We start from the raw sequence: 24,208 nt of genomic DNA, 5'->3' as shown, positions 1-24,208 counted from the left end.
TATTGACACATAAGGAAAGGAAGCTCAAGGGTAAAGTCTCTTGTCGCTATTTGGTGCAGTTTCAGAACTATGCACCTCTTGATGCAAAATGCATGGAGGAGGAGGATTTCATAGAATCATCTTATTTGTTACAACTTTATCTTGATGCTTTTCAGTTGGAGCCGACTTCAGTTCGGGGCTCAGTCAAGCTTAGTAGAGCGCAGATTTGGAGCATTGCATGATGCCCAAGAGGGGGGTGGTGCTTCTACTTACTTAGTAGAGATATGCTCATGTATCTAGAGGCAGTTTTGGGATATTTCATATTTCATATAGATACTTCTATGATCAATCTATTAGACATAGAATCATCTCATTTGTTACAACTTTATCTGGATGCTTTTCAGTTGGAGCCGACTTCAGTTCAAGGCTCAGTCAAGCTTAGCAGAGCGCAAATTTGGAGCATTGCATGATGCCCAAGAGGGGGATGGTGCTTCTACTTGCTTAGTAGAGATATGCTCATGTATCTAGAGGCCATTTTGGGATATTTCATATTCCATATAGATACTTCTATGATCAATCTACTAGACACTTGTGTTTCTACAGTTATGTTTGGTTATTTACTAGTACAGTGAGATGCTTTTTTATAGCTATGGATTTGTACAGTTGTGATTGGTTGTGTACTAGTCTAATAACTATGATTAAAAAAAAAAAGTCCATTGTGAGGACGTCGTGTAATAACAGTGTACTTGGTTACATTGAAACATGTATGGATAATTGTACATTGACAGTAGATGGAGTAGTATCAGCATGCTTGGTTACTTGGAAATATGTATGAATAACTGTACATTGACAATACAAGTAGTAATGATAGTATGCTTGGTTGTTGGAAAACATGTATTGGCCATTTAGTATGCCGTATTTGATCTTAATTGCGTGCAATCGGGGTTGCTTGTGATGGTTCAGGAGAGGAGTATGTTACCAGAATGAGAAACAAACTTAATGATTTAATTAAACTTCACGAATATTTTTAATTAAAATGAACGTTAATTCTGGTATTCCTAGCTCTGGCATAATGACCATTGCACTGGTAGTGAAATGTTTGACATTGGGGCATGTGGTGGATAAGTGTGCGGGCCATGTGGTACTTAGAAGTGAGTCATTGAAAGTTTTGCCCAATAAGTAGCTCACTTAGGGTATATAAGTTATAAGCAAGCCCTGAGCTAAAGTTGCGTCTAACGAGTAGTTCACTTATGATTAATGATTATGTCATTAATTAGCCTTGAATAAAAAATGTGATATGATTAAGAAGCAGTTGGTTACGTATTTGGAAAGCTTATATTGGCTATTTGAAGCTTCTTCTATCTCATTCTCTTTCTTGTTGTAGAAAATTGTAGATTTCAGCCATGGAACGAGCTTTACAACATAGATGGAGTGTGGATAGCAACCGTTTTTTCTTCTCTTGGTATAGGGATTCCATTGGGTAGCTTCGTAATTCCATATACAACAAGATCTCAAGCCTAGTGCAAGTTCTGGGCAAATTTGTTGTGAAGAAAGTGATATTCTTAGAGTTTCATTGCGAGAAAACCCCTTTGTTTGTGAGAGAAACAATGTGGGATTGCACGAGGACTATGCAAGAGAGTTATCTCAGTAAATGCTCTGCGAAATGAATTCAAATGCTTATTGTCATTTTTAGGGTTTGACAGGCTGAAGTGTTTAAACTTTATTCACAATTTTAAATACTCTATAATTGGTTGGAGACTAGCAGTGAAGGTGTCAAGGCCATTATACATCCGTGGATTAGTTATGTCACGAGAAATCATTGAAATATAGCCATTTGTAACCAATTTCGAACATATTTCAGTAATTTAAAGAAATATTAAATGGGGCGCCAAGCATTGGGGCCAATAAGTGTTAATATGTGTTGTAGAAGCACTCTAGCTCTATTTGTGTGTAGAGTTTTCTTGTTGAATTTACTGTTAAGTTGAATTAAGTGTTTGCTAAAATGTGGTTTACTGCCCTTTGGGCTTTCAAAGGCTGATTTCAATGTACCTCTTCCTTTTTCCTTCAAAGGAGATTGATCATTGACATCGAAAAGTGGTCCATGTTTAGGGTCAGTCGGGGAATACGGGATTGGGTTTTAATACGGAGGTAATTTCTTTTCACTCCTTTTCTTCAGAGAACGAGGTGACTTATTAGCACAACTTAGAGATTTATATGTTTGAACAACCAAAGAGGGTGGTATAGTGTATAGGAGGGGGATTCCCCACACTATAGGACGAGAGGACAGAGAGTGACACTCGTATGTATATAAGGCACAATGTTAAAGGATAGCATTTCTACTAACAATGTGCTAGGGTGCAAAGTGGTATATCTTTTAAGTGTCTAGTGGTGGCCTAAAACCTAGATGTGTATCAAAGGCAATGTGCACTAAGATTGGATAACCTATTGTAGGTCTAAAGTAAGGGTCTAGATCGAAAGGAGATGAATCTAAATGTGAAGTGAAAATGGGAGGAAAGAGCGGAAAATGTATAGTTAAATGGGAAGCACCAAACTCATATACTCAAATGGAATTGAGGATGAAGGATTACTTGGTGAAACATGTATGAACATAAAGCTTTCTTAAAATCCATACTGGTACCTATTTGGATCTCCATGGTGAGTTACAGCCAGTTTTTGCATAATTGAAGGAGTAGCATAGACGGAATGAGACTCACACAAAAAAGGATTATGTTAACCTGCCACTAGGCTCGATTTTGAAGTATTGAAACTTTCGGGTGTACCCCGTGTGTATAGGCTTTCCTCAACTGAGAGGTGATTAGTCTTGTCAATATAGTGCTCCAACTAAGATGTACCTTGTGAAGGAGTATGGGATGAAGAAGAGCTGGGCTGTTGTGAATGATCCTTGAACAAAAGGTTAGTAGATGCAAGGTTGTTCTCCATATCAAGACCATAATGCCTCAACAAAGCCTCCATTGGAGGAGCAGCTTGAGAAAGCATTACATGATTAAAAAATGAAGCTATTTGAGCCACTGTGAATTGGTTATGTGTTGTTTGTATATCTTGCACAAACCAAGCCTCAATGATATTGCATAGAGAAAACTTAAAATGTATGAACAGAACTAAAACATATAACTTAAATAATAATGCAATAAACGCAAAACATAAACAAAAATAGAGAAGAAAGAGAACTTTGAAGTGAATGAATGAATATTGTAATGAAGGAAAGAATGTACAAGATGCTCAAGGGTAGAGCTGTCCAATAGTTGGTGGCTCTCATGGGGGCGGGCTAAGGGAGTAGTCAAAGTGTGACATCCACTTGAGTCGGATTTGAAGTGCTGTAACCACTAGTCAGAGCTGAAATAATGCCGAGAAAAGTGCGCATGTTGGTAACCAAAACACACTAGTTTGGAGGTTGTATCTCGTAGAACCATAGTTGAGGGAAACTTTGGAATGGGAACTAGAATTTTCAAAGGGGGCGAAATGGGAATAGGAAGGCCACATCATCAATGGAAGACGAGGGTTACGTGATATCCTAGTTAATAAGGTTGAAAGACTTATACTTTAAAAACTTAAATTTATCAGTATGCAAGAACTTATAGTTATAAATTGGAAGATGTTAATGAGCTATAAGATGGAAGAAGTTATGAGAGAGAGAGAGAGAGAGAGAGAGAGAGAGAGAGAGAGAGAGAGAGAGATCAAAATCTTTGTTGGTCATAACTTACGATCATGAGTGTTGGTCTTGATTGACAGATTGTAGTTGAAACAAAATTGTGACCATGATGCTTATTTTAGTTGTTTGATTTTAATGTTCACATGTAGACGAAGGAGGTGTTCATAGTAGGAGTGTAGTGTGTGTAACAATAGAGAGTGCATAGAGAGCAAAAACGTGAGTAGGTTGTGTACCAGTGTGGTACACACAAAGAATAAAAGAAAGTATTTATACTTAGGATATGGTACACTTACATCCGTAAGGGTGCGTTCTCATGTATACGTAAATATATACATGGGAAGCGTAATGAAGGGCCTTTACACCCAACAACCTCTCATTGTTTGGAGTGAACCTTTAACCAACTCCCACTAGTCGAATGCAATGCTCATACTGAGTCTTTGCAAGACTCTTAGTGAGAACATTTGCATGGTTATCCTATGTTTATCTTAGTGAGTGTGACTAGACCATCATCCTAAACCTGTCTGATAAAGTGGTATCACACATCAATATGTTTGGCCTATGTTTATCTTAGTGAGTATGACTAGACCATCATCCTAAACTTGTCTGATAAAGTGGTATCACACATCAATATGTTTGGTACGTGCATGAAACATGGCATTCTTAGCCAGGAATATAGCAGTTTGGCTTCACAGCGAAGTACAGGTGTTTTGGTGGGCAGCCCAAAATCCTTGACCAAACATCCAAGCCAAATAGCTTCTTTCAAAGCATTAGTGACTGAAATATATTCAGCCTTAGTGGTAGAGAGTGCTACTATCTTTTGCAATCTAGAGCACCATGAAATTGCTTCACCAGTCAAGGTGAAAATGTACCTACTAGTAGACTTACGATCACCTGCTATGTTTGCATCGCAATATCCTTGTAGATCTAATGTACCCTTTCCATAGCATATACATCTTCTTTATGGTCCCTTAAGGTACTGGAAGATGCATTTCATTGCCTCCCAATGTGCTTTGCTAGGGTTTGATATAAACATAAACCTGCTCACGACTCCTATTGCGTGAGCAATATCAGGTCTAGTGGCAACCATAGCATACATGAGTGTCCCACAAGCTCAAGTATAGGGAACACCCTTCATGGTACTGGCTGCCTTAATCATCTTTTGGGCAATTTGCTTTGCTAAGCTTAGTGTACGGTGGTAACGGTATACCAAGAGGATTAGTATCAGCCATTGAAAACCTATCAAGTACTTTGTTGATGTATTTTTCTTATGAGAGAAATAAGAGTTGCTGCTCTCTATCTCTCTTTACATGCATGCCTAAAATGTGTTCAGATGCACCCAAATCCTTCATGGAGAAGGCTAAATTCAGTTGTCTTTTCAATGCATTAACCTGGCTCTTATGCTTACCAGCAATAAGTATATCATCCACATAAAGCACAAGAATAATAAGACTTTCATTATCAGCCTTCTTTGTAGAAAGCAGTGATCTACATTGCTTTTCTTGAACCCATGTGAGAGTATGAAGGCATCAAATTTCTTATACCATTGTCTAGGAGCTTGCTTTAGACCATACAAGCTTCTCTTAAGCCTGCACACCAAATGCTTATTTCCTAGGATAATAAAGCCTTTCGGCTACTTCATGTATAGCTCTTTTTCTAAGTCACTGTGTAGGAATGCAATTCTAACATCCATCTGATGAAGCTCCAGATCCATAGATGCTACAATGGCAAACAACACATGGAGAGTGGTCATCTTGACAACAGGTTAGAAAACTTCATGAAAGTCAATCCCCTCTTTCTATGTATGACCCTTAGCCACAAGCTTGGCTTTGTATTTGGGTTTGCCATCTAGACACTCGATTTTATAGACCCATTTGTTAGGAATGGCTTTTCTATCTTTTTGGGCAATGGGACCAAATCCCAAGTATCATTTTGATACAAAGATTTCATTTCTTCTTGCATAGCTAGCTCCCACTTTTTCTTTAACTCACAAGATTGTGCCTCTTTGTATGTGAGAGGTTCACCCTTATTTGTGAGTAAAATGCAGTCCAAAGAGGGATCAAACCTCTGTATAGGTCTTCTGACACGTGTAGACCTTCTCACCCAATGATTTGTATTCTCGAGCAATGGGCATTAGATGGATGCACAACTGTCCAAGTAGTAGTAGGAACTTCGATATTGACATCCTACCATTACCTCCAATTGAAGAGCAATGATGATGGGATTCCTTGATGCCCATGCCATGTTAATGATTGCTTTGACTATAGAGTGATCAGTTATTCCCTATATTTGCTCATCTTGCACTTCCAAAACTCATGGGACACACTCGTGTCAATTTATGAGACTTGAAATGAAGCTTGTATCGTGTATCTCACAAGGATCAAGGACCTCAAAGAGCAACTTCTTAACATTGACGAAATTGTTGATGAAAAGAAGTTGGTTTTAACCACCTTCAACTCCTTGTCTCCTCCTTACCAAAGTTTTCATATCTCCTTACATGAGAAGTGATAGACAACACTTCTCCTTTGAATAACTTGTGGGTTTGTTATTATAGGAGGAGCAAACACGGGAGAATCTCTCAAAGGGGAAAAGTAGCATTGAAGGGTCAGTCTTCCATATAAAAGGTAAAGTGGGTTTGTTGCAAAGTGGCACTAAAAAAGAAAAAGGGGAAGTGCCATTATTGCCATAAATTTGGCCACTACATTGAGGAGCGTCAAAAAAAGACTTGCAAAATTAAAGACTGAAGGAAGAGTAGTCAACAACGGATAGGCCAACGTTACTACCACCAAGTCTACTTCTGAGGACCAAGAGGAGCAAGAAGCAAATTGAGTCTATGATGGTTGGGCATTCCAAAAGTTCCAGAGACCACCAAAGGGGGATTGTTAAATAAGTGGTGCCAATCTATGAAATTATTAATAAAACGTGTGAGGTGGTTGTGTAAACTAGCACCGTGCGGTTTTGGCTATGTGAATAATTGCTATTGGAAAAGAATCCTTTTGTGCATGAACTTTTTTTCCAAGGACTATTTTAGCCAACGTGATAACTATGAGCACAGTTGGCATTAGTATTTGTGACACATAGCAAGGTATGGTGGCAGCCCAATTTTCATTCATGTAAAGGGAGGTTCTCCTTGACAAGGACCACTATCTAATAGAAGGTTGTGTGTTGTGCCTATAATCTCATGCCTAATATTGTATAATCCCTTCTTTGTTCTCTGTTCTTCTCTCCCATTGCACCAACAAGAAGAGCAATGTACAATTTTGACATTTCACTAATATTTCCTTTCAAAGAGTTGCGGCTGTATCTGATTCTCTTACTGTTTGCTGATTGCCAGTTCATTCTGAAATAATCCTGGGCAGGCTTTTTCAAGTGCTGTTTTGGGCAGTATAGCTTTTACGATTTGAAACAATCACTTTTTGTGACTAAGGCTAGGTTCTCCTGGAAGCTTCAGTGTTCATGTTATATTACAAGGGTGTGGAAAATTGTATAAAGTTTATCATCCTGCTGGGTTTCTTGTTGTAAATTTTATGCACCTTGCTCTCTTGCAGCGCCCTCCAGAGGTGGAAGTTGACGAGCGTGAGTGGCAGGAAAAGATGGAGAAGCTAAAGGTGCTAGAAGATCAGCAAGAGATAATTGTAAGAGAAAATATTGGTCGAGATGGAGGGCAAGTCTTAGAAGGATTGGCCTTCCAAGCTGGTCTTTACTTGTAAGAACTTCTATATTTGTATATGAATCTTTGACCTGAGTTTATTTCAGGCTTGGCATATTTTAGTTTTAGACATGAACTTATCAATTTGTTTGAGCTCAAAGTTATTGTTTTTCATTTCAAGATACTTTTCCACTGCTTGTTCTGTTGGCCTACCTCTTGGATGGTAAAAGGATGTATCATCAGAAGATTGGGGTTGTTTTCAACTGTTTGTCCTGATAGACAAATAAGTTTCAAGGGAAGGCACATAGAAAATGTCAAAGTCAGGATCTTTAGAGCTGTATCTCAAATTATGAGTAGGAACAGTGTTTTGAAGAAGTTTAAGTGGTGAACTTAATAGCCGATTTTTTGCTTGTGCAAAGTTTCAACATGGTCCTTGCCAGTTTGGAATTCATTCAATTTAAGCACCAAACAAATGGACTCTTTCTTGTGATCAAGTTCTATGCTTGGAAAATAAATGTATAAGGGATGTTTTTGAAAAGGTTGGGTATTGATATGGAAAGTTCTACTAAAGCATGTCTCATCTTTCTTTGTGAAAGGAAGTCATACATATAACAAGGGTGTAGCCACTGTTCATGTCATAAGCAAAGTGCCACTTCCAAATTATCGTGCTGATCTGGATAAGAAGCATGGTTCAAGTCAGCGAGAGGTGCAAGTCTTTTGTGGAAGGTTTGGATAGGTTCTGAAATTTGGAAATCTTACAGCTGAAAAATATGGCTTACTCCTTTGTTTTCTTTTACTCATGTTCTTGGAGCAGATAAAAATGTCTACTGATACAGAAATTCGAGTAGAGAATGTTCTTGCCAAATTTAGGAACTCAGAGTCTGCATCCTCCACTGTGAATAGTAACAAGGCCAGTTCTAGTGGTAATCATAATCCAACAGCATTAAATTATGGGGAGGGTAACTTACTGGAAGAGGCACAGGCAAGTCGTGACAAGCAGAGGCTAAGTCTTCAGCTAAAAGACCAACAAGAGCAGTTGCAGGTGCTTTGTTTCTTTTAGCTAGTAAATGGTTTTGTGGCTTTAAACCTTTATAAGATGAAAAGAGGCCTTGTAATTATGGTTCGGCACATAACATAAAATTTGACCTTTTTATTATACTTGTTTACAGGCTAGCAGCTCAGCTAGAGCAATGCTTTCCTTCAGACAGAAGCTTCCTGCATTTAAAAAGAGAGGGGAACTTATCAACATTATTGCACAGAATCAGGTAGTATTTTTTACTGCTCATCTAAGCACAGATGATTTTTTATTGGGGGAGGGGAATTTCTATATTTCCTTTGTAAATGCTTTAGGGTAACCTAATTTAGTGCTTATGTAAGTCGTCCATTGTAGAATTATGATTTTTACGAAGCCATTTGGCTTGATAGAACATACAAGACTACTGCAGCCTGTTACTGACTGCTGAATTTTACATGTTGAATATTTAAACAAGGTTGTAGTGGTCTCTGGAGAGACTGGATGTGGAAAGACAACTCAGTTGCCACAGTTCATTTTGGAACATGAAATACAACATGCACGTGGAGCTGACTGCAACATCATCTGTACTCAGCCTCGGCGGATTTCTGCAATCTCTGTTGCAAGTCGAGTTGCAGCTGAAAGAGGTGATGAGCTAGGCGAGACAGTGGGATACCAGATTCGACTTGAAACAAAGCGCAGTTCAAAAACTCGACTCCTTTTCTGTACTACTGGTGTTTTGCTTCGTAAACTGGTATGGTGAAATAGCAGTACTTAAACAAGGAAGTCTGTTGTCCGTTCAGTTGATATTATGAATGAGCTATTTTTGTCAAAACTTTCAGGTACAAGATCCTGTTTTAAATGGTATCAGCCATGTCATTGTGGATGAGATTCATGAACGTGGGATGAATGAAGATTTTTTAATTATCATTCTTCGAGATTTACTTCCTCGTAGACCTGACTTACGACTTGTTTTAATGAGTGCTACTATCAATGCAGAACTTTTCTCTGCGTATTTCGGCAATGCACCAATGATCCACATACCGGTTGGTTCTTGATTTCCTGACAAAGTTCAAACATCCCTCTTCTCTTTGCTTATCCAGAGCAACTTGAGACTGACATAATTTCTCTATTGAACAGGGTTTCACCTTTCCTGTTACTCAATTTTTCCTTGAAGATGTTCTTGAGAAAATCAGTTACAGAATTAGCACAGAGACTGGGGGAGGACGACAAGGCTATCAAGACAGAAAATATCAAGAGAAAAAAGACCCGTTATGTGACTTGTTTGAGGTTAGTTGAGATATCTACTCACAATAAAATGTGGGCTGTTCTGCGTTTGGGCTGCAGGTGAATGCTTGTCAGCATTTTCTTTAAATGTAACATTTTGCCCTGCTAGACTTGCAATCTGTATTTGTCAAGCTTGTTGTTTACGCTCACAACAGACAATTTCACCAGCTTGTTTTGCACTGGAGTTTCGGCTGTCCTATCTGTGTCAGCTCTTTTACAGATTGTCAGACTTGTTGGGACACTTCCCTAATATCATGACTGCTGGAGATGTGATTTGTTTTTGATTTATGCCTTGTTTTGATTAGTTTTGGAGATGTACTTCTTCATCATTCTCTTGCCCTTCTTTACAATTGCCCCTTATATGGTTGAAGTCAGAGCCACTTGCCATCTCCCATGTTCCCTCTTGTATGACTTGTAGTCAAATGTGACATTGCTAGGAATTATAGGGAATATTAGAAATCTTTTGGGTAATGATTCATGAACATACATTAGTTAATTTGAAGTTCCTCAATTTCCACATGACATCTGAAAGCCTTACCTTTGAAAGTGATAAGGAAGAGTGCTGCTTTTTAATATAGAGGAACTAGCACAATAGTCTGATGCACTTTCCTTGTAGGCTGGATGAAAAAGTATCCTTTGAAGGCATGGTCTGTTTTTAAATTTGAAGTGGGGAGCTTTCTTAGCAGCAAACCTTCATCTTTCATTTAGACAATGCAGCCTGCTAGAAGAAACCTTAAAAGAATCATGGCAAAATTGAAGGACACAAGTGCAAGTTTACTGACTTAAAAGATACAATTGATGGGTGTACCATACCCATATTCTCATAGATCTGCTGAAATTTTAGAAATGGGGAACATTATGGTAACAGAGTCGCAGCGGGAGTGCGAACAGAAAAGGGAGAGTGAATGCAATAATTATGAAGGCAGACTTAACAGGGATCCTATGCTAGACTCCTAGGGGAAAACATTGAAATATGGAAATTTTATGTACAATCATGGAAATCTAATACTCAGACATGAATGAGAATATGATAAGACCTGAAATGATGGAATTAAGCCAGCCTAAATGATGCCATGTGGTAAGATATGCATGTTACAGAACTTAGGGAAAATGGGCCCGGGCCATGACACACGAATGGTGCCCACGTAATGGGCTGGACATGCACCCTCTGAACACCCCCTTCAGTAACATGTTGGGGAGCTGGAACCTTAATGATCTGAGGGGCTCATGGTGGTCCAAGTCCAACATGGTACAAAAAATCTCCAATGCTGTTGAGAGATGGTGCATTGGTGAAAACATCTGCTACATTGTCTTGTGCAAGGATGTACGCTGATCTGAGAGTCATTAGTTCGATTTGCTGATGAACAAGATTGTAATGAATCCCAATGTGCTTGGTCCCTAAATGGAAGACTGGGTTTTGAACTAGGAGAGTTGCACTCTGGCTGTTCGAGTTAATGATGGGGGCTGGCCTTGGAAGACCTTGGCGAAAGTGCAATAGCTCTAGGGCAGCAACATTGGGCACTGCCTAGGATTGGCAAATTCTAACACCCTTGTAGTGCCAATGTGATGAAGTACAAGGAAGATCAGTCACCAAAGGGTAGTAGGTTTAAGGACTTTCAAAAAGCCTCAAACTTCTCACATGGCAATGCTTTGATGAAAATGTCTGCAACGTTTTCCTGTGTAGGAATATACATCAAGTTGATCTTTCTTGCATAACATCTTTCTTTGACATAATGATAGCGCATCTCAATATGTTTCGTGCAAGCATGAAACACAGGATTTCATGCTACTGCAATAGCACTCTAGCTGTTAGAAAAAATGGGTGTAGGACCCTCCAATGAGATCTTTAGATCAGCCAATGATTTGCATAGCCATACATATTCAACTGTTGTTGTGAAAGCTTTGTACCCAACCTCACAAAATGAGGTAGCCATTGTAGCTTGTTTCTTGCCAAGCCATGAAATGCATGAACGACCCAGCAAGAAATAGTGTCTACTAGTAGACTAGCGAGTATCTGAGTCATCAACCCAATCTGAATCATTGTAAGCTTGTAGTTGCTAGTCTTTCCCTTGGGAAATAGTAATGCATATGTCTGAGTACCTTGCAAATAGTGAAAGACATGCTTAATAGCTTTGCCAATGTATTGTCCGTGGGTTGTGCATAAACCTGTTCACTTGAGATACTGCAAATTGTATGTCAGGGTATGTTACAAAGATAAATAAGACAACCAACAGCTTGGTTGTAAATTGCAACATCAGACATCTCACTACCATCACACATGGACAGCTTCAGCCTTGACTTCATCGAAGTGTTAATAGGTTTACAATCGTGCATGTTAAACCTATGAAAAAGCTTGTCCACATATTGTGACAGTGACATTATGATACTATATTGATTTTGGGTGAATTGAATCCCCAAATAATAGTGTAAGTAGCCCATATTTGACATAGCAAAAGCATGTTCCAAATCAGCCTTAAAATCTGTAATTTTATCCTCTCTAGGTCCAATGAGCAGCATAGCATCCACATAAAAAGTGATAACCAACAAGGCCCCCCTTCATTCTTAATGCAGCGAGTGGGAGTAGTTGGACTATTTTTGAACCCAATGCTGGCTAAATAAGCATCAATTTTTAAATACCATGCATGAAGAGCTTGTTTCAATCCATAAAGAGTCTTATGCAACTTGCAAGCCAAATGCTCTTTTCCTTTCACCACAAACCTTGGAGGTTGAGAGACATAGATATCCTCATGAAGGTCACTATTCAAAAATTTTTATATCATGTTTGGATATTGTTATATTCAACCATATACATTGTTTGCTTTTGAGCAAGCTTCACAAGGACATAAAGCTCTACAAGGAGAGGAACAATTCTTGCAAAAAAGTAGATATAAACTCTTAGATACCAAATTAGAAAAGAAAGAGTATATGTAATATGTTGAGTCAAAGAACATTGATGTACTTTCCAACCATAATTTGCAACCATAGCATAATACACCTCATTGTACTCATACGGGATGTAGGAGCAAATTTCCCCTCATAATCGATGCCTTGCTTTTGGGCATACCCTTTTGCTACCAAACATTCCTTATACTTGTCAATTGTGCCATCGGCCTTGTGCTTAAGTTTAAAAACCCATTTGGTGCCAATAGCTTTCTTGCTAGGTGGCAATTCAACAAGATCCCAAGTAGTGTCAGTGGCAATGGAGTCCAACTCTTCTTGCGTGGCTTGCAACCAATGTGCATCTTGTTGGTCTTTATCAAAAGAAGTACAATGAGCTCATAAACACATGCTCATCAAAAGAAGCCTCTACTTCCATGTTGTCAACCAAATGCGCCCCTTTTGCATTATGTGTTGCCTATCTAGCAGCCCTTTTGGTGCAGTAAGATAAAAGAACATTAATTTTACTCTCATGGAGAGTCTATAACAACCATCTAGAGAAGCCCTTTCTTGCTCAATTGCATGTTCCACTTTTGGAGACAAACCGTGATCAATGAGTTGTTGATCGGGGCATGCAGAGCAACAACAACTTGCTGTAATACAAGTGTTCGAGCATTTATAGTAGGCTTGGATGTGATTGGTCATGCGAGAAGGCTGCATTTTCAGCAAAGATAATGTCCCTATTGACAAAAACTTTACGACTGCATGGATCATATGACTAATAGCCTTTGCTTTCAGAACTATTACCAATAAAGATACATTTTAAGCTCTTTTGGCACATGAGCATAGGCTATGTCTCCAAACACAGGAAAGTAGTCAACCTTTGGTATACTCTCATGCCAAGTCTCAAAAAGGAGTGATAGTTTAAGTGCCTTTGTTAGGGTACAATTTAGCATATGATTAGCACTTTGAAGGTCCTCAAGCCAAAGTTTATGTGGGAGATCTTTATGAGCATATGTTGAGTCATCTCCATGAGTGTCCAATTCTTTCTTTTAGCAACACCATTTTGTCGAGGTGTCATTCTAATAGCGGCGTGATGTGTGATACCATTCTTAAGCAAGAATGTCTCAAATGTGTGAGATATGCATTTCCCTCTATTCGTACGAAGTGTTTATACTTTTCAACCTATTTTGGCCTTTAGCTTTGCAACTAAGTGTTTTAAGTGTATGAATACATTAGATTTTCCCTTGACACCATACACCCATGTACATTGAGAGTAGTCATTTATGAAGGTGACAAAATATAGATGATCCCTAAGAGCTTGTGTCCGTATGGAACTACACACATGAGAGTGTAACTTTACTTATTTTAACATGAGAGCCTTAGTTTTAACCTTTAAAAGTCACAAATACACATGAGAGTTAAGTTTCAAGTTTCAACAATACTTCATGAACATAACAAGTGGTTGAGACAAAATGTATACTCTAATTTCATTTATAAGTGTGAAGATATGTACAATAGTTAAAAAAAAGAGTCTTAGATAAGTCACAAGTGACAAGTGTCATATGCAAGACTCATGTACAAAAATGCAGGAGATACAAATGTTAAGACGGAAAAAGTATCTAGATAGTAGAGATTGCTAAGGGTACTACTAGATGAATCCTCAGACCTGTCACTCAAATGAGACTCATGGTCATCACTAGATGAGTTTGATGTGTGGAAAAAAATCCCCATCACTAGGGAGATTGCCATACTCATCATACTCGGGCTCTTGAATAGGAGTATCTTTTGAAACATGAGCAATAGGAGCAAAAGAGCTTCCAAAACTATGCCTCATATAGGTTTTGACTACTACCTGTGTGCTACTATCAATTGTAATGCCTGGAGGAGTGGCCTGCCTTTTTCTATGAGTACGTGACACTCGACGGTCAATCTCCTCCAACTCCATGTAGAGCTCTCTAAAGATGGCGTCTTGCTCTTGTTTCTCTTCCTATTTACACTTTTAAGTCGGGCCCTTGTTAACTTGAACTCATGTATATTTACTTGAAAATCGAAGTTGAGATATATAAATAATAAGATGACTTTAAATTTTAGAATAAGTATGGACTCAAGTTTAAAATTACTTGCCATGTCATTGGCATCTCATGCATGTCCCTAAGTATACACAAGTTAGAAAGACAATAGATAAGTCTTTCTAATTGCGTAGTGCTAAGTTTGTTTTGGATCTTGGTGTGTATAAGAGAATAGGCCGACCAATTTCTCTCACATGCACCAAATGAACACTCCTATTTAAGTTAACAAAATGACTTCAACTCATTAAAATTGAAAATTTATAAGAAAAGTAGAATCTTTATTGGAAACATAATGATAAGATTTAAATTTTAATTACTTGAGCTAACACTCTTAAAGCCACCTTCTATATGTTTGATAGTTGGTACCCAAATGATTTTCACCAAAATAGTAGCTCGACCAAAGAGGCCATTTTCCAGTACAAGTGCTAGTAAAGGCCATTCCCCTTTGGTCTCCATAGTTGATTAAGCTCTTGGAAGAATGGACCATGTACATCCTTATACAAAGCTTTCGGGAGATAAGCATCCCTATTTGAGGCCATCTCCTTGTCTATGAAGAGAGAGGGGCTCTCGTAAGCCGGATGCAAGAGAGTTGCTAGCCTGTGGATAGCAAAGGCCTCTTCATCCCTTTTCACCTCTTTTCAACAAGGAAGAGGATGTCATTCCTTTGCGGGGTATCATCCAAAATATCAACTGTGTCACTATTTATGAAAAAAACTAGTAGGCACTAAAATTAGTAAGATTCATTTTGCATTTAAAAAAGATTGAATGTACATTTAAGAAAAAATCTAATTTCAAATTATTATCGTGGAATCCTAGTATCAAGAATGGTGGAAGCCCTAATCTCGTCCATGGCCTCTCTTATAAAATGAGTGAGGAGGTCTATAGTGGTGCCCTTTATATTCGACATGCGAAGAACCCTATACAAGGGTGTGATCACAATGACCACGGCTCGCATCTCAGTTCCCATACACATTTGCAACTTACTTTGCGCATCATAGAGTCACTCAAGGAGCAACCATGTGATAACAAAGCAAGTTTTTGATGGCTTTTTCAACATCACTATACATGCGGAAAGTAGCAAGTACTTTTACATTTTTTGTGATGAAATTGACGATTGTACTTGCATCTGTTACGATTTTTTTCACTCACTCCAAATTGCCTATGTGCTCCACGAGGAGGTCAAGGCAATGTGTAGTACAAGGTGTCCACACTATGGAGGGAAATTTCTCCTTAAGCAATCCCTAGTTGTCTTTGTACGTAGTATGGTATGATCCATATGGTACAATACGGTATGTACTAGTATGATTTCATACAAAAATTAGGGTACTTTTGGCCACACCTCCCTAACCTTCTTTTTTTAAGCATTAATGACACACACATACACACACACACACACATACACACACTCTCTCTCTCTGTGTGTGTGTGTTAAGAGTCAGCTCCTTGCCACGTCAGCAGTGCTACGTGGCAGCAGTCGGACTGTCTGACTGCAGTCCGATTGCAGTTGCCTGCATTAAATGCAGCTGACTTGCCTTTTTTTGGGCATTTTTTGAGGCATTCTTTTCAGCCTTTTTAAGGCTGAGTTTCCAGCAGACTTACACTCTTGTATCTGATAGATTTCAGCTTGCTGGTGATGGAGACAACACTCGTGGTTGTCGGAGATCAGGGTCCTCAAGGCGGAGACATACGTAGATATTCTCTCTGTACCCGTGTATAATTCTGCATCCTTATACAACATTCTTCATTGCAGATTTTTTACATTTCACTATCTCTTTCTCTCTCTCTTCTCTCTCCGTTCACTCTTTGTCACGGTCATTCGCTTTCGCATTGCTTCACTCTGACATGGTATCAGAGCATTGAAGGATTGACCTAGGGTGGACTTATTTGAAGAGGAGTTTTTAGCGCGACACAAGGCTGGGTTTTTAGTGTTCAAGTGCGAGTGGGTGGGCTGCGCATCAGAACAAGGTTGAGGTGAGCATGGGCGTGTGAGAAAAGAGAATATTTGCTGAAGCTACTGTTGTTTTTCTTTTGTTAGAGAAGGAAGAAGACTATGTTTTTTGCCTTCAAGTGGAGATTTTACCTTTTCATCGCCTCCGGTGGCTAAAGAAGGTTCGGGACTCGGAGACAAGAGCCCTAGTAGGTTGCGTTTTCACAGTCAGAGGGGATTTCTTTTGCGTTTGTGTAGGGATTGTGGGTGAAGATGTCTACAGAGACTGATGTGGAGTTCTAGGCGATCATGGACTGGAAGGTGCCTGTCGTACCGGCTCTTCCATTAGATCAAAAGCTTGATGGCGACAATTACCGCATATGGCATGTGATGATCTTGGCCATGTTGGAGTCTTATGATTTGGCGGAGCTTGTGATGGAGGAGATCAACAATCATTGGGACAAACTGAATGCCATGATTTGTTATTTTCTTTTTCTATCTTGTACAACGGCCGTGATAGCCCATATAGAGTACTTGACGGTGGCTCGGGAGATATGGCTAGAACTTGATTAGATGTACAACAAGATGACCCTTATAAAGAGGGTTTCTTTGGAGGTGTAGATGCGGACCTTGTTTCTAAATAAGTCTTTTTCGCTTCGGCAACACATCAACAAGCTTCGGCAACTTCAGATGCAGGTTCAAAATGCAGGGAAGCCCATTTCCTCCAAAGACATGAGTCAACTCTTCAATGGGAAGAGTTAGTTCCTATGGTCTTAGACCAAGAGGAACAATTGAAGGGACAGAATGCTTTCAAATTAGAGGCATTGGTTGGTCAAGCCTCTCAGAAGAAGGAAAAGGACCAAAAGAAGGAGGACAACAAATCCAAGAAGGACAAAGAGAAAGAATCGACATGCCATATTTGTGGTAAGACCGGCCATTGGAAGAAGGATTGCCTTGACAAGGACAGGAAGGACACGCAGGATTTTGGAGCGGTGGCTGTACCCTCATCATCTGCTTTTCTACACTTAGTGGTGATTGAGAACCCTACATTGAAGACTTTTGATGCTGCGATGACAGCTCCCCAGGCTCGAGAGTGGATTGTGGATAGTGGGGCCTCACGGCACATGACTCCTTCGACAGTAGGTGTTGCCCATTTGCGACCCTCGCGTGGGCAGATTCTCATTAGAGATAGCTCTTCTGTGTCTATTGCTGCACGGGGTGAGATGCAGTTGATTCCAGATGGACGTGGTGGTACCTACACTTCCGAGGTTTTGCATGTGCTAGGTTTAGGGCATCATTTACTCTCGGTACATAAGATTTGTTCTGTTGGTCTCTTGGTGGAGTTTGGCAATGATGCTGCTCGTATTCTTGATCGTGGATCGCGGAAGGTTCTCTCTTCAGTGTATGAGGAGAATGGCATCTACAAATTGAAGTCTTTTTCTGTTCTTACCTCTCTTCTCCTTGCCTCTCAGATATAGTCCTATGGCGCGCTTGATTTGGCCACCTGAACTATGAGTGCCTTTGGAAGGCGTTGCAAGGATCGCTTGTTCGAGGTTTGCTATACATATTGGTGAGTCAACAGCCATGTGTCTCCTACATTCGTGGGAAGCAACATAGGGATGCAACTCCCACCAAAGCTTCGAGGCGGTCTACTTCACCTATGGAGCTTGTATCTACGGATCTTTGTGGCCCGATGAGGAACGAGTCCTTGAAGGGGAGCTTGTACTTCATGTTGATCGTAGATGACTACAACAAGATGACATGGGCCTATTTCTTGACGCTAAAGTCGGAGGCTCTCTCCCACTTCAAGGATTGGCTTCTCTTCGAGGAGAACCAATTTGGTTGGAGATTGAAGGCCTTGTGATCAGACAAGGGTGGTGAATTTGTTTCTAATGAGTTTGTTTGTTTTGTGTAGATAAAGGCATTCACTAGGAGTTTGCTAATACCAACACTCCTCAAGAGAATGGCATTTTGGAGCGGAAGAATTGAAGTGTGATCGAGATGGCACACACCATGATGGAGCACTGACAGACACCTCAATTTTTGTGGGCCGAGGCAGTGGCTACGGCAATCCACATCCTAAATTGATCCCCCACTTCGGCCGTTGATAGGATGACACCTTTTGAGGCTTACTTTGGGACTAAGCCTGATGTCTCTTATTTCAGGATCTTTGGGTATGACGCCTATGTGCATATCCCGAATACGTATCGTAACAAATTTGAGGCGGCTTTTCGATGACAGGTCTTTGTTGGCTATAGCTCCCAGTTCCAAGGTTATCGCTTCTATGATCCTGTAAAATGAGATGTCTACACGAGCCGAGATGTGCGGTTCGTGGAAGTTCCAGCCAGAGAGGGGGGCGAGGAGCATCCCATACTTGGAGATCTAGGGGAGAGTTGGGCTCCCATGGTAGTTCCTTTGGAGCCAGAGCCTCTTGATGGAGATTCTTCTTCAGATTCCGAGTCTTCTCTTCCACCAGCCACCCCAGTGCAAATCCCGCCGGTGGATGTACCCGAGTCTTCAGTGGATGGAGAGCGCTGAGGAGAGATCCGGCCTCCTCCTTGTTGGGCCTGTGACACCCTCCGAGATTCAGGGATCAAGGAGGTCCCTGAGGAGTGGGAACCGTAGGATGGACCACAGAGATCATGGAGGCACCAGGCACATACTACGGAGCTTGTTTGCTCTAACTACTGTTTGATGTCTAGTGTTATGCAAGATAGAGAGCCTATATCAGTGAAGGAGGCTTTAGAGTCTAATCATTGGCGGACGGTGATGGAAGCCGAGTTGGAGGCTATTGACCAGAATGGCACTTGGTTCCTTGTGCCTCGTCCCTCTTATAAAAAGGTGATTTGTATCAAATGGGTCTTCAAGACCAAGTACCATAGTGATGGCTCCTTGGACAAGCACAAGGCTCGCCTTGTTGCTAAAGGTTTTTCCACATTGCCCAGATGTAGACTTCCATGATACTTTTGCCCCTACAGTAGGAGATGGCTTGTTTTTCAGTTGGATGTAAAACTAGCCTTCTTGAATGGTGATTTGAAGGAGGAGATCTATGTAGAGCAGCCTCCTGGATTTGGTTCTTCAGATGGGCAGGTTTTCAGGTTAAAGAAGGCCTTGTATGGCCTGAAGCAGGCTCTGCGTGCTTGGAACGAGAAGATTGACTCGCTTTTCCAGGCCAAGTTGGGATATCGGAATTCTAGGGCCGATCCCTAGCTTTTATGTGCACACTTTCGAGGATGGTCGTGTGTTGTTTGTTTTGTATGTTCATGATTGATTATTTCTGGTGCTCATACCTAGAAGGTCGCAGAGACGGAGGCAACCCTACACGAGAAGTTCGAGATGACGGATTTAGGACTTCTCCATTTCTTTTTGAGCCATGAGATTTATCAGTCTCAGAGGGGGATTTTCATCTCTCAGCAAAGATATGTATAGGAGCTTTTGGTGACTTTTGAGATGGAGGATTGTCGGTCCATTTCTACTCCTATGGATCTGAACTGGAAGGCCACTTCACACGCAAATTCTCCTTTGGCGGATGCTACTCGCTACCATCAGCTGATTGGATCATTGATTTGGCTCCTCAACACACTGTTGATGTATGTTTTGCTGTAGGTCTCTTGGTTGGGTTTATGAGTTCGCCTTGGTAGGTGCATTGGCAGGCTGCTCAAAGGATCCTACGGTATTTGAGGGGGACCTCTGACTTAAGGATTCATTATCCAGCAGATACATGTGTTTCTGATCTTGTTCTTAGAGGTTGGAGTGATTCAGATTGGGTTGGTGATGTGGATCACAGGCGGTCTACTACAGGTTATTGTTTTACCTTGGGTGCTGGTGCTATCTCTTGGAGTAGCAAGAAGCAGCACACAGTAGCCCTATCTTCGACTAAGGCAGAGTATCGGGCTGCGTCTTCTACCACATGTGAGACTATGTGGCTTCGATGGTTGTTGGAGGAGCTTGGCTGCCCTCAAACTCGTCCTACTATCTTGTGGTGTGACAATGAGAGTTGCATTGCCTTGGCACAGAATCTTGTATTCCATGCCCCGGACGAAGCACATAGAGATCAAGTATCACTTCATCAGGGAGAAGCTTCTAGATTTGACCATTGATGTGGAGTACTGTAAGACTGAAGACAATCTTGCGGATTTGTTTACGAAGGCACTGCCCTAGGTTTTACTTCATCGACATTTTAGATCCCTACATTTGCTGCCTTGTCTAGGATTTGAGAGGGGGTGTTAAGATTCAGCTCCTTGCCACGTTAGTAGTGCCGTGTGGCAGCAGTCGGACTATTCGACTGCAGTCCTACTGCAGTTGGCTGCATTAAATGCAGCCGACCTGTCTTTTTTTGGGGCATTTTTTGAGGCATTCTTTTCAGCCTTTTTAAGGCTGAGTTTCCACCAGACTTGCACACTTGTATCTGATAGATTTCAGCCTGCGGGTGACGGAGACAGCACTCGGGGCTGATGGAGATCAAGGTCCTCAAGGTGGAGACATATGCAGATATTCTCTCTATACCCATGTATAATTCTATACCCTTGTACAACATTCTTCATCGCAGATTTTTTGCGTTTCACTCTCTTTCTCTCTCCATTCACTCTTTGTCACAGTCATTCGCTTCCGCATTGCTTCACTCTGACACTCTTCCCCTCTGAAAAAGGCCTCTCTCACTCGCTTATGATCAAGTCTCTTACACCCTCTTTTTCTCTCAAGCCTCTCACATCCCTCTCTCTCTCTCTCCCAAGCCTATGCTTCTCTTATTTGTATATATGATGTATTATGATTCCAATCCTATCTATGTACTTGTATGTTGTAGGGCATATTGTGCATGAGACATATATCATAGAAGTTTTTGCATATTACCCTCAAGCAATCATCTTGTATACTCTAGTAGTATTGCTCTTTAGACTTCATACACTTATTCTATATCTTTAGTCCAAAATATCTAAGATGTTAAAAAAAAATACTAATATCGTATTGTACCTTGTAAAATCTTAAGGTACCATTTAGTAGTGTATTTTATCGTACCATACGGTATATACCTTTCATACGTGACAACTATGAAGCAATCATCCCATCCTCTGATAGTTTGAAGCATCGTTGGTGACAACTCGGACAACATTGCTTGGTTCCATCTACAAACACATAGAAATTTAGAATATAGTATAGCTTAGAGGTGGGTACTCGGGTATGGAGATAAACATAGATATATAGAGAGAGGTGGAAATATTCAAGAATCAAGATTCAAGAAGTAGAAAAGTTTAAACTTTAAAACATAAAGCATAAAAAATAATATTCAAGAATCATAAAACATGAAAGATAATTTATAAAACATAAATATTCAAGAATGTAGACTCATCTCTATAATGGCTTGCCGAATGTGCTTGTAGATGAATAGGCCGGTCATTCTATTTCCCTTCATGCCCGTATCCATGGCACACAAGAAGTAGGTGCCAAGAGGGCAAGAGATAAGTATTTTGATAATACCTCTCTTCTTTTGGTCACTCCATGATGGAGCACCCATACTTCACCCAACCCGCTCGAACGGGCTCGAGGGACTCATTGATCGTCTCTCTCTCCTCATCTAGCTTCTTTTTGTGCATGTCGTTGTAGATAACTCCATGCCACCCCTCGCATGGACCCACGAAGTGATAGTCTTCACTATTTTTCTCCACCTATCCATTCTTAGAATGTGAAAAGGAAGATTGCACTCGATGATGGTTCGTGTAATCTCAATTTCCGCATTGCTTTGTCGCCCTCAAAGGAATGAGAGTGGGCCCGAAACACATCACGTTGCCTCAATAAGTGTGGCTTGTCTCTTGAGCCTCTTGGATCCATAAGTGGCGGCGACGGTGGAAGTGGAAGGGGAATTCAGGGGATATATGAATTCATCCATAGTAGTCATAGGTGTATCTGAAGGAGTGGCTATGGGAGTGCATATGTCAGGGGGGAGACTATCTCCTCTTGAGTTTACGCTATACTAGAGGATACCTTGTCCAATGCCTTTGAAATGGGGGAATATTTCTTGATGATCTCATTAGCCATTGCTTGAGGGATCTTCGGGCATGGGCTACATTTTCTGCCTATCTTGGACAAGTGGATGAGAAGCCGTGTCACATTGCTCATTCGGACCTTGTTGCAATACTTACAAGTCCAATGATAGGCATTGGTGTGATTCGTGGCTTTCTTAAGGTGTGAGGTGTAAAGAGAAAAGGCTTCATGAAGGGCTTTAGGCATGGTGAAGAGATGGAGGTGATAAGATATGTCAAGGTGTAGATAGAGGAGGTGGTAAGAGAGGTGGAAAAGGATGTGGTAAGAGAAGGTGATATGGAGTAACTTAGAAGTGGTAATGGAGAAAGAGCAGGAAGAGGGAGATGGAACTTGGAAGTTCAAAGGAAGAGAAAGAGGTGGGAAGATAGGAAGAGGAAAAGAAGATGGTAACTTGGAAGTTGGTAGAAAGGAAGAGAAAGAGGTGGAGATCACTCGTGAGCTTGAGGAAGAGGCTTGAGTGGAGAAGGTGGTAGGCTTAAAAGTTAAGGGTGACGATTGAAGTGAGAGGGGGCTGTTTATAAATGCCCAAAACAATTTAAAAAGGAAAAACTTTTCAAAAAAGAAGGGGCAGGAAAAACGGGCAGAAATGGTTAGATTTAACCCTGGACAATGGTCGAAAAACGGTCACTTGCATAGGTACAGGTGGACAGATCGTGGACGAATCAAACGGATCCGATCAGATTGGATGGATCGGACAGGATGGTTCCATCTGCAAATGGAATGCAACTAGGGGCGCAGATGACAGTATACAGGAGCAAGCATCAGTCTTTTTGGTGGTCCTAAGCTGTAGGTGATGAAACTTTGAAATTTCTCTCTTTGCAACTTTGTCTCTCGTCCCCCATCCATCTCTCAAGTTATCTCAGCAAAATCTAGCCATTTGAGTCATCAGAGGTGGAGATATTGAAAATCCTCTGCCTTAAACTCTAATTTACAATGTGCTCAAAATTCAGGGCCTAGTACTTGAATTCCAGCAATTATTAAAGAATTTTAAGGAGATACAAGAGGCAAACCTGCCAATATCAGATTTGGGGTTGAATTTGTCTTTCAAGGAGTAGAGTGAAGTCCAATCTTGAAGCAAACCAAGGGACTAAAAAGCCCCAAACTTCTCGTGCAAGTGTCGAAGAAATTGTGCAATGTTGAAAATTTTGGAGGAGATTTTTCACACAGGACTTTAAATCATGCAAAAGCCCCAAATTCCTGAGTGCTTGGGAAGTGCGTGTTAAACTCCAGATGTGTGAACAATTGCTGGCGGTGCTTGAGTATCCTTTGGTGGCTATGGGTGGTGGTAGACTGGCTGAGAGTGGGCGTGTTGTAGGTAGCCTGGAAGCATTAGGAAAATGGAGGAGCTAGAGAATGGTAGCTGGAGTGCAGGTAGTGCATGCAACAAAGGTGGGAGGGTGGCGGTGGAGGCATGTGACTAGTTGAGTGTTGCTTGTTGGTTGTGCAATTGGCGAGGGAAGCGACAGATTGGGGATGGCGTTCTGAGTAGTAGGCTTGCTGTTGCAGCAGTGCAGGTAGGAACAGGCGTTGGTGGTGCAAGCTGTGTGTTGGTGTTGGTTGAGCTTCTTCTTCTTAGGGGGCTAGATTGTCTTAGCTCCTCCTCGAAAGATGAATCGTGAATGGTGGCAGCACGAGTACGAGCACCGAGGTGACAGAACCCACGTGTGTGGCTCCAATATTAAATGTGAGAATTGGTTGA

The 24,208-nt window shown here is 40.8% G+C and overlaps 1 protein-coding gene across 2 annotated transcripts in view; it reads left to right on the top strand.

The window, feature by feature from the left end:
- Positions 1-24,208, top strand: part of LOC148037696 (RNA helicase family protein) — an 89,950-nt gene that overhangs the window by 18,178 nt on the left and 47,564 nt on the right. For both annotated transcript variants that reach the window (XM_087676635.1, XM_087676636.1), the window contains exons 3-9: positions 7,195-7,352; positions 7,896-8,001; positions 8,110-8,337; positions 8,465-8,560; positions 8,786-9,061; positions 9,150-9,353; positions 9,448-9,597. In XM_087676635.1, coding sequence (XP_087532761.1) covers positions 7,195-7,352; positions 7,896-8,001; positions 8,110-8,337; positions 8,465-8,560; positions 8,786-9,061; positions 9,150-9,353; positions 9,448-9,597 — 1,218 coding nt within the window. The remainder of the gene's footprint in view (positions 1-7,194; positions 7,353-7,895; positions 8,002-8,109; positions 8,338-8,464; positions 8,561-8,785; positions 9,062-9,149; positions 9,354-9,447; positions 9,598-24,208) is intronic.

Source organism: Lygodium microphyllum, chromosome 4 (genome assembly GCF_053477565.2).
Source record: "Lygodium microphyllum isolate KBCC chromosome 4, Lygodium_microphyllum_v1.1.10, whole genome shotgun sequence".
In the NCBI taxonomy this organism is placed as follows: domain Eukaryota; kingdom Viridiplantae; phylum Streptophyta; class Polypodiopsida; order Schizaeales; family Lygodiaceae; genus Lygodium; species Lygodium microphyllum.
The sequence above is the reverse complement of the archived record's forward strand: the minus strand, read 5'-3'. Positions and strand labels throughout refer to the sequence as shown.